Source organism: Pseudophryne corroboree, chromosome 4 (assembly GCF_028390025.1).
Source record: "Pseudophryne corroboree isolate aPseCor3 chromosome 4, aPseCor3.hap2, whole genome shotgun sequence".
NCBI classification, from domain to species: domain Eukaryota; kingdom Metazoa; phylum Chordata; class Amphibia; order Anura; family Myobatrachidae; genus Pseudophryne; species Pseudophryne corroboree.
The window spans coordinates 251,232,922-251,248,135 of NC_086447.1; the positions used below are offsets into that span (position 1 = coordinate 251,232,922).

Sequence of the window (15,214 nt, forward strand, 5' to 3'; positions counted from 1 at the left end):
GAGTACCTCAGATTTGTGGTACAGGATTGCCATTACCAATTCCAGACGCTGCCGTTTGGACTGTCCACGGCACCGAGGGTATTTACCAAGGTTATGGCGGAAATGATGATACTCCTTCGAAGAAAGGGAGTTTTAATTATCCCGTACTTGGACGATCTCCTAATAAAAGCGAGGTCCAAGGAACAGTTGTTGGTGGGAGTAGCACTATCTCAGGAGGTGCTGCACCAGCACAGCTGGAGTCTGAATATCCCAAAGTCACAGCTGGTTCCGACGACACGGCTACTGTTCCTGGGTATGATTCTGGATACAGTCCAGAAGAAAGTGTTTCTCCCGGAGGAGAAAGCCAGGGAGTTGTCATCTCTAGTCAGAGACCTCCTGAAACCAAAACAGGTATCAGTGCATCGCTGCACACGGGTCCTGGGAAAGATGGTGGCTTCTTACGAAGCAATTCCCTTCGGCAGGTTCCATGCCAGAATCTTTCAGTGGGACCTGTTGGACCAGTGGTCCGATCGCATCTTCAGATGCATCGCTTAATAACCCTGTCTCCAAGAACCAGGGTGTCTCTACTGTGGTGGCTGCAGAGTGCCCATCTTCTAGAGGGCCGCAGGTTCGGAATACAGGACTGGGTCCTGGTGACCACGGATGCCAGCCTTCGAGGCTGGGGGGCAGTCATACAGGGAAGAAACTTCCAAGGACTATGGTCGAGTCAGGAGACTTCCCTTCACATAAATATTCTGGAACTAAGGGCCATCTACAATGCCCTAAGTTGAGCAAAAGCCCTGCTCCTACACCAGCCGGTGCTGATCCAGTCAGACAACATCACGGCAGTCGCCCATGTAAATCGACAGGGCGGCACAAGAAGCAGGATGGCGATGGCAGAAGCCACAAGAATTCTCCGATGGGCGGAGAATCATGTACTAGCACTGTCAGCAGTGTTCATTCCGGGAGTGGACAACTGGGAAGCAGACTTCCTCAGCAGACACGACCTCCACCCGGGAGAGTGGGGACTTCACCCAGAAGTCTTCCAGATGCTGGTAAACCGTTGGGAAAAACCACAGGTGGACATGATGGCGTCCCGTCTCAACAAAAAGTTAAAAAGATATTGCGCCAGGTCAAGGGACCCTCAGGCGATAGCTGTGGACGCTCTAGTGACACCATGGGTGTACCAGTCGGTTTATGTGTTCCCTCCTCTGCCTCTCATTCCAAAGGTATTGAGATTAATAAGAAAGCGAGGAGTAAACACAATTCTCGTGGTTCCGGATTGGCCAAGACGAGCGTGGTACCCGGAACTTCAAGAGATGCTCTCAGAGGACCCGTGGCCTCTACCGCTCAGACAGGACCTGATACAGCAGGGGCCCTGTCTGTTCCAAGACTTACCGCGGCTGCGTTTGACGGCATGGCGGTTGAACACCGGATCCTAAAGGAAAAGGGTATTCCGGAAGAAGTCATTCCTACGCTTATTAAGGCCAGGAAAGATGTTACGGCAACGCATTATCACCGCATATGGCGAAAATATGTTGCATGGTGCGAGGCCAATAAGGCCCCAACAGAGGAATTTCAACTAGGTCGATTTCTGCATTTCCTGCAAGCAGGAGTGGATATGGGCCTAAAACTAGGCTCCATTAAAGTACAGATCTCGGCTCTGTCGATTTTCTTTCAAAAAGAACTAGCTTCAGTACCTGAAGTTCAGACTTTTGTAAAAGGAGTGCTGCATATTCAGCCCCCGTTTGTGCCTCCTGTGGCACCTTGGGATCTCAACGTGATGTTGAGTTTCTTAAAATCACATTGGTTTGAGCCACTAAAAACCGTGGATCTGAAATATCTCACGTGGAAAGTGGTCATGTTATTAGCCTTGGCTTCAGCCAGGCGAGTGTCAGAATTGGCGGCTTTATCATGTAAAAGCCCTTATCTGATTTTCCATATGGATAGGGCAGAGTTGAGGACTCGTCCCCAATTTCTCCCTAAGGTGGTGTCAGCGTTTCACCTGAACCAGCCTATTGTGGTGTCGGCGGCTACTAGTGAATTGGAGGACTCCAAGTTGCTAGACGTTGTCAGGGCCCTGAAAATATATGTTTCCAGGACGGCTGGAGTCAGAAAATCTGACTCGCTGTTTATCCTGTATGCACCCAACAAGCTGGGTGCTCCTGCTTCTAAGCGGTCTATTGCTCGCTGGATTTGTAGTACAATTCAGCTTGCACATTCTGTGGCAGGCATACCACAGCCAAAATCTGTAAATGCCCATTCCACAAGGTAGGTGGGCTCATCTTGGGCGGCTGCCCGAGGGGTCTCGGCTTTACAACTTTGCCGAGCAGCTACTTGGTCAGGGGCAAACACGTTTGCAAAATTCTACAAATTTGATACCCTGGCTGAGGAGGACCTGGAGTTCTCTCATTCGGTGCTACAGAGTCATCCACACTCTCCCGCCCGTTTGGGAGCTTTGGTATAATCCCCATGGTCCTTACGGAGTTCCCAGCATCCACTAGGACGTTAGAGAAAATAAGAATTTACTCACCGGTAATTCTATTTCTCGTAGTCCGTAGTGGATGCTGGGCGCCCATCCCAAGTGCGGATTGTCTGCAATACTTGTAAATAGTTATTGTTAACTAAAGGGTTATTGTTGAGCCATCTGTTGAGAGGCTCAGTTGTTTTCATACTGTCAAACTGGATATAGTATCACGAGTTGTACGGTGTGATTGGTGTGGCTGGTAAGAGTCTTACCCGGGATTCTAAATCCTTCCTTATTATGTCTGCTCGTCCGGGCACAGTGTCCTAACTGAGGCTTGGAGGAGGGTCATAGTGGGAGGAGCCAGTGCACACCAGGTAGTCATAAATCTTTCTAGAGTGCCCAGCCTCCTTCGGAGCCCGCTATTCCCCATGGTCCTTACGGAGTTCCCAGCATCCACTACGGACTACGAGAAATAGAATTACCGGTGAGTAAATTCTTATTTTATGATTGACAGCTAGTGGCTGTCAATCATAAAATATGTGGACAAACAGAAGCAAATCTTGTCCCTCACCACACAATTAAACCTAAGGACGACATATAGACGGAATTTAATTTAATAATTCTTTCTAAAGTTCTCAATAAAGAACTTTTGGCCTAGCGGTGCCGTGAATAAAATTCTGATACTCTAAGGTGCCGTGATTCAAAAAAGTTTGAGTACCACTATATTATACAATATATATCGTTCCGATCCACGTCAGAACGATATATCGTCTGTGTACCCAGGCTTACTTAATGTAGTCTAACCAAACTCTCCCCAAATTCTACATTTTTAGGATTTACACCCTGTTAATGTATTTTGTATCCTTCTTTCCATTGATTATGGTTTTGGAACTTAACCATGAAGAAATAATTTGAGAATACTTATTGCTGAAAATTAGGCCTAATACATTTTTTAATTTAGGCATTATTTGATATGACATATGGATAAAATATATATGCAAAATAAACCGACAAACTCTTATTCTAATGACGTTTAGTGCACATGTCATTGGAATGCCGAAATTGCAGTTGCTAGTGTCATATATTTAGCAAACCCTACATCAGCAAGTGAGTACTGAGAAATCAAAGCACAGACTGTATATTACGAATTACGATAGGTATTTAGCATTGTCATTATAAATATTTATTTAAGAATAAGTTAAATAATTATGTATTTTGTTGTAAAACATATATTATTAGTTTTTAAATGTAATGAAATTCTAAGGCAATTTTTGGAAACAGAAGTGATCCGCTGTAAACCAGAACAAAAATAGTTCTTAACCAAACTTAAAAATGATTCTTCTCCTGTAACAATATATTCTATTGAGACTATAGTGAAATATTTATAGAAATGCTGACAGCTGCTAATCTTCTGCCTATCTGATAGATCATAGCTGCCACGTGACTTAGACCAGGCCTGGCCAACCTGTGGCTCTCCAGCTGTTATGAAACTACAAGTCCCAGCATGCCCTGCCGCAGTTTTGCTATTAGGAAATGTTAAAACTGTTGCAGTGACTGCCGGGATGTGTAGTTTCACAACAGCTGGAGAACCACAGGTTGGCCAGACCTGACCTAGGCAATACCTTTCAATTGTCTCTTTTCTAATGTTTATTTCTAGGGGTGTTGTTTGCCTTAAAAGTTCTTAATAATCATTATCACCCTGGAGGAGCATACAACTTTTTTGGCTTCCTGATTCCTAACAAGTATTCTTGCTGGGCTGAGCTGGTGGCAATTCACTTCCTAGCTCCAGGGTAAGTGACTGTAATTCCTACTTTTGTTGTTTTCATTCTGTATGCATTAATACATATTATATACATTATCACACAAGGCTACATGTTTTAGTGAAATCAGAAACCTATTACAGATTGTGCCTTCATATATAGCAGTGTTTGTTTCTTTTCATTTCCATCCACTCTTATTATTGTAATGATGTGTTTCTCACTACTGAAAGAAGTCTCTCTGTTTTGTTGTTTGATGGTTTTCATGTAGAATGCCATTCCTAACCTTCCTTCATACTATTGCCTATAAAGATATAATTTGTTTCATGGTATCCAATTGTCAGTACTGCATTTACTTACACCGTTCTTGATTATATATTTTGAAAGCCCCTGTGAAGGTAGAGGCAAATTGGAGGTGCAGGGGGATAATGCTGTGATTCACCCCATTGGGTACCTGCTGCTTAATGCTACTATTTGCTGAAGTGGAGGCGTGACTGCAATGTCATCATTGACCACAAATCATGTTATCATGCTCCTGGACCTTCAACTTTGCCTAGTAGGTGGATTTTTTTGGCTGGCCTACTCTCTGAGTCCAAAAGAGCTGCCTTAGATACTGTAGTTTCCTGGATATTTGACATATATTATTTTGCAATAATGACTATCTCTAACCAGTAGTCAATGGTTCAGACATTAAGCCATGGTTTGCAGCTTAGAGGGAAAAGTGGGCGGGCTTTTAATATGTAGGACACTGTAAAAAGCAGTGTTGTTGTGGCAATTGTTGCATTTTGTACCCTCATGGTAGGAGTGTTAGGAATGTGTTCTGTTAGCCAGGAGGCTGATGAGGATGCTCTCTTAGCTAGTAGGATGATGGGTATGCTCTGTTAACTAGGACGCTGATTCTGGATGCTCTGTAAGCCAGGACGCTGATTCTGGGTGCTCTGTTAGCCAGGAGGCTAATTCTGGATGCTCTGTTAGCCAGGAGGCTGATTCTGAAGGCCCTGTTAACCAGGAGGCTGATTACGGCTGCTCTGTTAGCCAGGAGGCTGATTCTGGATGCTCATTTAGCCAGGAGGCTAATTCTGGATGCTCTTTTAGCCAGGGGGCTGATTCTGGATGCTCTTTTAGCCAGGAGGCTGATTCTGGATGCTCTTTTAGCCAGGGGGCTGATTCTGGATGCTCTGTTAGCCAGGAGGCTGATTCTGGATGCACTGTTAGCCAGGAGGCTGATTCTGGATGCTCTGTTAGCCAGGAAGCTGATTCTGGATGCTCTCTTAGCCAGGAGGCTGATTCTGGATGCTCTGTTAGCCAGGAGGCTGATTCTGGATGCTCTGTTAGCCAGGAGGCTGATTCTGGATGCTCTGTTAGCCAGGAGGCTGATTCTGGATGCTCTGTTAGCCAGGAGGCTGATTCTGGATGCTCTGTTAGCCAGGAGGTTGATGGGGATGTGCTCTGTTAGCCAGGAGGTTTATGGGGATGTGCTCTCTTAGCCAGGAGGTTGATGAAGATGTGCTCTCTTAGCCAGGAGGTTGATGGGGATGTGCTCTCTTAGCCAGGAGGTTGATGGGGATGTGCCCTCTTAGCCAGGAGCTTAATAGGGATGTGCTCTGTTAGCTAGGAGAATGGTGGAGATGCTCTGTTTGCTAGGAGGGTGATGGGGATTCTCTGTTAGCCAGGAGGCTGATGGGGGTGCTCTGTTAGCCAGGAGGTTGATGGGGATGTGCCCTCGTAGCCAGGAGGTTGATGGGGATGTGCTCTCTTAGCCAGGAAATTGATGTGGATGTGCTTTCTTAGCCAGGAGGTTGATGGAGATTTATTATTATTATTTCTCTTACGTCCGAGAGGATGCTGGGGACTCCGTAAGGACCATGGGGAATAGACGGGCTCCGCAGGAGATAGGGCACTTTAAGAAAGCTTTGGATTCTGGGTGTGCACTGGCTCCTCCCTCTATGCCCCTTCTCCAGACCTCAGTTTTACACTGTGCCCAGAGCGAGATGGGTGCACTGCAGGGAGCTCCCCGGAGTTCTCTGCCTAGGAAGCATTTTTGTTTGGATTTTTTCTACATTTTTACAGGGAGCACTGCTGGCAACAGGCTCCCTGCATCGAGGGACTGAGGAGAGAGGGGCAGACCTTCTTAATTGATAGGCTCTGCTTCCTCGGCTACTGGACACCATTAGCTCCAGAGGGGGTGAACGCAGGTTCTTACTGAGCGTCCACCCCCAGAGCCGCGCCGCCGTTCTCCTCACAGAGCCAGAAGAAACGAAGTCAGAAGACGTCTCAGGCGGCAGAAGCCTTCAGAGCTTCACTGAGGTAACGCACAGCACTGCAGCTGTGCGTCATTGCTCCCATACACCTCACATACTCCGGTCACTGTAAGGGTGCAGGGCGCAGGGGGGGGGGGGGGGCGCCCTGGGCAGCAATATAACACCTCTCTTATGGCAAAAGACAATATACATGTACAGGTGGGCACTGTACATGTATATAAAAGAGCCTCCGCCATTTTTTTATAACTTTGAGCGGGACTGAAGCCCGCCGCCGAGGGGGTGGGACTTCTCCCTCAGCACTCACAGCGCCATTTTCTCTCCACAGCACCGCTGAGAGGAAGCTCCCTGGACTCTCCCCTGCTTACACACGGTTAAGGGGTGTTTAAAAGAGAAGGGGGGGGGGGCACATAATTGGCGGATAACATATTATACAGTGCGGCTGGGGAAAAACATTTTGTGTTGGTCTCCAGGGTCATTGCGCTGGGGTGTGTGCTGGCATACTCTCTCTCTGTCTCTCCAAAGGGCCTTAAAGGGGATACTGTCTTCATAAAAGAGTTTCCCTGTGTGTGTGTGAAGTGTGTCGGTACGCGTGTGTCGACATGTTTGACGAGGCTCGCTTAATGTGGAGGGGGAGTGCTTGAATGTCATCGCCGTCGGCAGCGCCAACACAGGAATGGATGGATATGCTGAATGTCTTAAATGCAAATGTCAATCTATTGCATAAAAGGTTAGACAAGGCTGAAGCTAGGGATCAGTCAGGTAGCCAGACCATGCCTGTCCCTGTGGCGCCAGGACCTTCGGGGCCTCAGAAGCGCACCATATCCCAGATCGATGACACAGATACCGACACGGATACTGACTCTAGTGTCGACTATGAAGATGCAAAATTACAGCCGAAGGTGGCAAAAGGTATTCGGTACATGATTATTGCCATTAAAGAGGTTTTGCATATTACTGAGGAACCCCCTGTCCCTGACACGAGGGTACACATGTATAAAGGGAAAAGGCCTGAGGTCACCTTTCCGTCCTCATTTGAGCTGAGCGAATTGTGCGAAAAGGCTTGGGAATCTCCAGATAGGAGACCACAAGTTCCCAAAAGGATTCTTATGGCGTATCCTTTTCCACAAACGGATAGGATACGATGGGAATCTTTGCCTAAAGTAGACAAGGCGCTGACACGCTTATCCAAAAAGGTGGCACTGCCTTCGCAGGATACGGCTTCCCTCAAGGATCCTTCTGATCGCAGACAGGAAATTACCATGAAGCACATTTACACTCATTCCGGTACTATTGTTAGACCGGCTATGGCGTCGGCCTGGGTTTGTAGTGCTGTCGTGGCATGGGCAGATTCCTTACCTACGGAGCTTGACACCTTAGATAGGGATGCCATTTTAATGACCATAGAGCATATCAGGGAGGCTGCCTTGTATATGAGAGATGCTCAAAGAGACATTTGTTTACTAAGCTCCAGAATAAACGCTATGTCTATTTCTGCTAGGCGGCTCTTGTGGACCCGACAGTGGACGGGAGACACCGATTCAAAGCGGCATATGGAGTCCTTGCCTTACAAGGGGGAGGAGTTGTTTGGAGACGGCCTCTCGGGTCTTGTCTCTACTGCTACGGCTGGTAAGTCAAATTTCTTACCTTATGTCCCCCCGCAGCATACAAAAAAGGCACCTCATTATCAAATGCAGTCCTTTCGTTCCAATAAGAGCAAGAAGGTACGGGGATCGTCCTTTGTTGCCAGAGGAAAAGGCAAGGGAAAAAGGCTGCACACAGCTAGTTCCCAGGAGCAGAAGTCCTCCCCTGCATCTGCAAAGTCCACCGCATGACGCTGGGGCTTCCCGGGGGGAGGCAGATCTAGTGGGGGCTCGTCTTCGGTTTTTCAGCCACGTCTGGGTTCGCTCGCAGGTGGATCCCTGGGCATTAGAGATTGTTTCTCAGGGATACAGGCTGGAATTCGAAGACTTGCCTCCTCGCCGGTTTTTCAAATCGGCTCTGCCGGCTTCCCCGTCAGAGAGGGAGCTAGTGTTGGCAGCAATCCAAAAATTGTATATTCAACAGGTGATTATCACAGTTCCTCATCTCCAGCAAGGAGAGGGATATTACTCAACCCTGTTTGTGGTCCCGAAACCAGACGGTTCGGTCAGACCCATTTTAAATCTAAAATCCCTGAACCTGTACTTGAAGAGGTTAAAGTTGAAAATGGAATCACTCAGGGCGGCCATCGCCAGGATTGGATGGTGTCCCTGGACATAAAGGATGCTTACCTTCATGTTCCGATATTCCCCCCTCACCAGGCATTCCTGAGATTTGCAGTGCAGGACTGTCGCTACCAATTTCAGACGTTGCCGTTTGGGCTTTCCACGGCCCCGAGAATTTTCACCAAGGTAATGGCAGAAATGATGGTGCTCCTGCGCAGGCAGGGTGTCACAATTATCCCATACTTGGACGATCTCCTCATAAAGGCGAGATCTCGGGAGAAGTTGCTGGACAGCGTGTCTCTGTCCATGAAGATGTTGCAGTTACACGGCTGGATTCTCAATATACCGAAGTCCCAGCTAGTCCCTACAACGCGTCTGACCTTTTTGGGCCTGATTCTGGACACAGACCAGAAAAAGGTTTTTCTTCCGATCGAAAAGGTTCAGGAGCTCATAGCCCTGGTCAGGAACCTATTAAAGCCAAAAAAGGTTTCAGTGCATCATTGCACACGGGTTCTGGGGAAGATGGTAGCTTCATACGAGGCCATCCCCTTCGGCAGGTTCCATGCGAGGACTTTTCAATGGGACCTCTTGGACAAGTGGTCAGGGTTCCATTTACAAATGCATCAAAGGATCACCCTATCTCCCAGGACCAGGGTATCTCTCCTGTGGTGGCTGCACAGTGCCCACCTACTAGAGGGTCGCAGATTCAGCATTCAGGACTGGGTCCTGGTGACCACGGACGCAAGCCTCCGAGGCTGGGGAGCAGTCACACTGGGAAGAAATTTCCAAGGTCTCTGGTCAAATCTAGAGACTTGTCTCCACATCAGCGTCCTGGAGTTGAGGGCCATATACAACGCCCTGCGTCAAGCGGAGGAATTGCTTCGAGAAAAAACGGTTCTGATTCAGTCAGACAATGTCACGGCAGTGGCTCATGTAAACCGCCAAGGCGGAACGCAAAGCAGAGTGGCCATGGCAGAAGCGACCAGGATTCTACGCTGGGCGGAAGGCCATGTAAGCGCACTATCAGCAGTGTTCATCCCGGGGGTGGACAACTGGGAGGCGGATTTCCTCAGCAGGCACGACCTGCATCCGGGAGAGTGGGGACTTCATCAAGAAGTCTTCGCACAGATCACGGGTCGGTGGGGGCTGCCTCAAATAGACATGATGGCGTCCCGTCTCAACAAAAAGCTAAAGCGATATTGCGCCAGATCAAGGGACCCTCAGGCGGTAGCGGTAGACGCTCCGGTGACACCTTGGGTGTTCAGATCGGTCTATGTGTTTCCTCCTCTTCCTCTCATACCCAAGGTGTTGAGAATAATAAGAATAAGCATGGTCCGAACAATCCTCATTGTTCCAGATTGGCCACGGAGGACTTGGTATCCGGAGCTGCAAGAGTTGCTCACAGAAGATCCGTGGCCTCTTCCTCTAAGGCAGGACCTGCTGCAGCAGGGGCCCTGTCTGTTCCAAGACTTACCGCAGCTGCGTTTGACGGCATGGCGGTTGAACGCCGGATCCTAGCGGAAAAAGGGATTCCGGAGGAGGTCATTCCTACCCTGATCAAGGCTAGGAAAGACGTGACGTCGAAACATTATCACCGTATATGGCGAAAATATGTTTCTTGGTGTGAGGCCAGAGCTGCTCCTACGGAGGAGTTCCAGTTGGGTCGTCTGCTTCACTTCCTTCAAACGGGAGTGAATTTGGGCCTATAATTAGGGTCCATAAAGGTTAAAATTTCGGACTTATCCATTTTCTTTCAAAGAGAATTGGCTTCTCTTCCTGAAGTACAGACTTTTGTGAAGGGCGTGCTGCATATTCAGCCTTCCTTTGTACCTCCGGTGGCGCCTTGGGACCTAAACGTGGTATTAAGTTTCCTCAAGTCACCTTGGTTTGAACCACTCAAAACAGTGGAGTTGAAATACCTCACTTGGAAAGTGGTCATGTTGTTGGCCTTAGCTTCTGCAAGGCGGGTTTCGGAAATTGGCGGCTTTATCATATAAAAGCCCATACCTGATTTCTCACGTGGATAGGGCAGAGTTGAGGACTCGTCCTCAATTTCTGCCCAAGGTGGTCTCATCTTTTCATATGAACCAACCTATTGTCGTGCCTGTGGCTACATGGGACTTGGAGGATTCCGAGTCCCTGGATGTGGTCCGGGCTTTGAAGATTTATGTGACCAGAACAGCTAGGATCAGGAAGACCGAAGCTCTGTTTGTTCTGTATGCGGCCAACAAGGTTGGCGCTCCTGCTTCAAAGCAGACTATTGCTCGCTGGATCTGTAACACGATTCAGCAGGCGCATTCTTCTGCAGGATTGCCATTGCCTAAATCGGTTAAGGCCCATTCCACTAGGAAGGTGGGCTCCTCTTGGGCGGCTGCCCGGGGAATCTCGGCACTACAGCTGTGCCGAGCTGCTACTTGGTCGGGGTCAAACACCTTTGCAAAGTTCTATAAGTTTGATACCCTGGCTGAGGAGGACCTCCTGTTTGCTCAATCGGTGCTGCAGAGTCATCCGCACTCTCCCGCCCGTTTGGGAGCTTTGGTATAATTCCCATGGTTCTTACGGAGTCCCCAGCATCCTCTAGGACGTTAGAGAAAATAAGATTTTACTTACCGGTAAATCTATTTCTCGTAGTCCGTAGAGGATGCTGGGCGCCCGTCCCAAGTGCGAACTTCTTCTGCTAGACTTGTATATAGTTATTGCTTACATAAGGGTTATGTTATAGTTGATCGGGTTTGAACCGAGGCTATGTTATTGTTCATACTGTTAACTGGGTAGTTTATCACAAGTTATACGGTGTGATTGGTGTGGCTGGTATGAATCTTGCCCTTAGATTTACAAAAATCCTTTCCTCGTACTGTTCATCTCCTCTGGGCACAGTTTCTCTAACTGAGGTCTGGAGGAGGGGCATAGAGGGAGGAGCCAGTGCACACCTAGAATCCAAAGCTTTCTTAAAGTGCCCTATCTCCTGCGGAGCCCGTCTATTTCCCATGGTCCTTACGGAGTCCCCAGCATCCTCTACGGACTACGAGAAATAGATTTACCGGTAAGTAAAATTTTATTTTTTTATTTATATGGCGCCACAAGGGTTCTGCAGCACCCAATTACAGAGTACATATGCACATAATCAAAACAGGACAACAGTGACTTACAGTTGAAGACAATATAGGACAAGAACAAGGTAACTAACCATCAGTAGACGACACTGAGATAAGTATCAAGGTGGCCGAAAACTGCTGGATTTGGGCAGTTGAGGATTATTAAAGTAAGAAAAGGATAAGCACATGAGAGAAGAGGGCCCTACTCGTGAGAACTTACATTCTAAAGGGGAGGGGCAGACAGACAGGGGTGACATAGATGGGGTAGACCGAGCGTGGGACAGAGGGTAAGGATGAGATTTGGTTGGGTTTGGTAAAGAAGAGTCTTAAGAACCCGTTTTGAAGTTCTGTAGAGAGGCAGAGAGTCTGAGGGAAAGAGGTAGAGAATTCCAGAGTAAGGGAGCAGCATGTGAAAAATCTTGGAGACTGGAGTGGGAGGAAGTAATCAGAAGACAGGAGAGTCGGCGTGCATTAGCAGAGCGAAGAGGACGAGTGGGAGAGTAAAGGGAGATAAGGTCAGAGATGTAAGTGGGAGAGGAGTGGGTGAGTGCTTTGTAAGTGAGTGTGAGAATTTTGAATTGGATTCTGACCAGGACAATACCATCCCTACAGTGAAGCATGGTGGTGACAGCATCATGCTGAGGGGATGTTTTTCAGCGGCAGGAACTGGGAGACTAGTCAGGATAGAGGGAAAGATGAATGCAGCAATGTGCAGAGACATCCTGGATAAAAACCTGATCCAGAGTGCTCTTGACCTCAGACTGGGGCGACGGTTCAACTTTCAGCAGGACAACGACCCTAAGCACACAGCCAAGATATCAAAGGCGTGGTTTCAGGACAACTTTGTGAATGTCCTTGAGTGGCCCAGCCGTAGCCCAGACTTGAATCCGATTGAACATCTCTGGAGAGATCTGAAAATGGCTGTGCACCGATGCTTCCCATCCAACCTGATGGAGCTTGAGAGGTGCTGCAAAGAGTAATGGGTGAAACTGCCCAAAGATAGGTGTGCCAAGCTTGTGGCATCATATTCAAAAAGATTTGAGGCTGTAATTGCTGCCAAAGATGCATCAACAAAGTATTGAGCAAAGGCTGTGAATACTTATGTACATGTGATTTCTTATTTTCTCATACGTCCTAGAGGATGCTGGGGACGACATCAATACCATGGGGTATAGACGGGATCCGCAGGAGACATGGGCACTCTAAAGACTTTTCATTGGGTGTGAACTGGCTCCTACCTCTATGCCCCTCCTCCAGACTTCAGTTTTAGAAATGTGCCCAGGTCGACTGGATGCACTCTGAGGAGCTCTACTGAGTTTCTCTGAAAAAGACTTATGTTAGGTTTTTTTATTTTCAGGGAGATCTGCTGGCATCAGACTCCCTGCTTCGTGGGACTGAGGGGGCAGAAGCAGAACCAACTTCCTCAGAGTTTCATGGCTCTGCTTCTGGCTGACAGGACACCATTAGCTCCTGAAGGGAACTGAACGCTAGCCGTGTCTAGATGCTCACTCCCACAGCATGCCGTCACCCCCCTCGCAGAGCCAGAAGTCAGAAGACAGGTGAGTATAAGAAGAATGATCTTATATCAAGTAAGTGACGGCTGAGGTGCGTCGCGGCTGGCGGGAGCGCAGCCCCATTGCTGCCCACACACACAGGCACTACAGGGTGCAGGGGGGGGGGGCGTGCCCTGGGCAGCAATAAAAATACCTCAAACTGGCTTACAGGGGGCATAAGTTGCCGCTAGCACAGCCCTACCTCCGCCAGTATAAATATTACAGTGTATATATGAGTGTAAGGACGCGCCATTGCGGGGGCGGAGCTTCCTCAGGCAGCCAGCACACTACTCAGCGCCATTTTCCCTCTCTCCTCGGGCTGCAGAGAACACGCTGGTCCTTTCCTCCACTTCTGACAAGTACAGGGTGCTATTAAGGGGGGCACAAAGTGATTGTGGTGCATTTGATAGTGTGTATTACTATTTAAAAAGCGCTGTTAGGCTGTGGACATACTGTGTTCACAGGAAATACTGGCGCTGGGATTGTGAACTGGCTGCTCCTATCCTGTGTTCCTCTGACAGATTTTACTGTGGGTCTGTCCCCAAAATAAGTCCCAGTGTGTCTGTTGGTGTGCTGTACACGTGTGAGGCATGTCTGAGGCAGGGAGTTCATCCCCGAAGGAAGCCATTTTAGGGACACAGAGTTGTAATGTGGTGGTGATACAGGCACACCAAGAGCCTGCATGGGTGAAAGAGTTACGTGACAGTATGCATCTGATTAACCGTAGATTAGATAAGTCTGAATCTAAGGCTGCATGCTGGAGAAAATCTGTGGAAGATGTGATTTTTCAGGATGCTGTTATTCCTTATGTGGGCGGCCCCTCTGGGTCACATAAGAGACCATTTGCAAATGTTGTAAACACTGATACCGACACGGATTCTGACTCTTGTGTCGACGATAGTGAATCCAGAGAGATAGATCATAAATTGGCAAAAAATATACAATATATGATTGTGGCTATAAGGGACGTGTTGGAGGTTACAGAAACCACTCCTGTACCTCAGGAGAAGGCTTATTTATGTAAGGAAAAGAAGTCCAAAGTCATGTTCACCCCTTCACACAAACTAAATGCTCTGTTTGAAGGGATGTGGGTGAATCCTGATAAAAGATTTCGTATTCCCAAAAGGATTCACATAGCTTACCCTTTCCCGGCTGAGGACAGGAAAAAGTGGGAGGCACCCCCAGTGTTAGACAGTGCACTATCCAGGTTGGCAAAGAAAGTAATTCTCCCTGCTCCTGGCACGGCTTCTCTTAAAGAGCCGGCAGACCGCAAAATGGAAACGACATTGAAATCCATTTATTTTACCAATGGTACACTGATTAAGCCCACTTGTGCCTGCGCATTGGTGAGTCGCGCTATTGAAAAATGGTCAGAAAGTGTGTCATCAGAAATTGACACGATTAATAAAGATGAGATACTCCTTAAATTAGGGAATATCAAGGACGCTGCCGCCTACATGCTAGAAGCAATGAAGGATATTGGACTCTTGAGTTCACAAACCGTTACCATGGCAGTATCGGCTAGGCGGGCGTTGTGGATTCGCCAGTGGAACACGGATGCAGATTCCAAAAGAAACATGGAGGCTCTCCCATATAAAGGTGAGGCCATATTTGGCGATGGCCTGGATGCGTTAGTCTCGGCGGCTACCGCAGGTAAGTCGACATTTTTGCCCTCTGCGCCTGCATCGGCAAAAAAGACCTATCACCCGCAAATGCAGTCCTTTCGGCCCAATAAATACAAAGTGGGGGCACGTCTCAAACTCTTCAGCCAAGGTTGGATTCTTTCTGGCCTGGATCCCTGGGTGTTGCAAATAGTATCCCAGGGATACAAACTGGAGTTTCAAGACGTGCATCCATGCCAATTTTTCAAATCGACCTTGCCAGTTTCTCTGCCAGAA

General features: G+C 48.1%; 1 protein-coding gene across 6 annotated transcripts in view; it reads left to right on the forward strand.

Annotated features, from left to right (window-relative positions):
• The window catches only part of RHBDD1 (rhomboid domain containing 1), a 292,572-nt gene that overhangs the window by 113,788 nt on the left and 163,570 nt on the right, over window positions 1-15,214 (forward strand). For all 6 annotated transcript variants that reach the window (XM_063916020.1, XM_063916021.1, XM_063916019.1 and 3 more), the window contains exon 3: window positions 4,104-4,236. In XM_063916020.1, coding sequence (XP_063772090.1) covers window positions 4,104-4,236 — 133 coding nt within the window. The remainder of the gene's footprint in view (window positions 1-4,103; window positions 4,237-15,214) is intronic.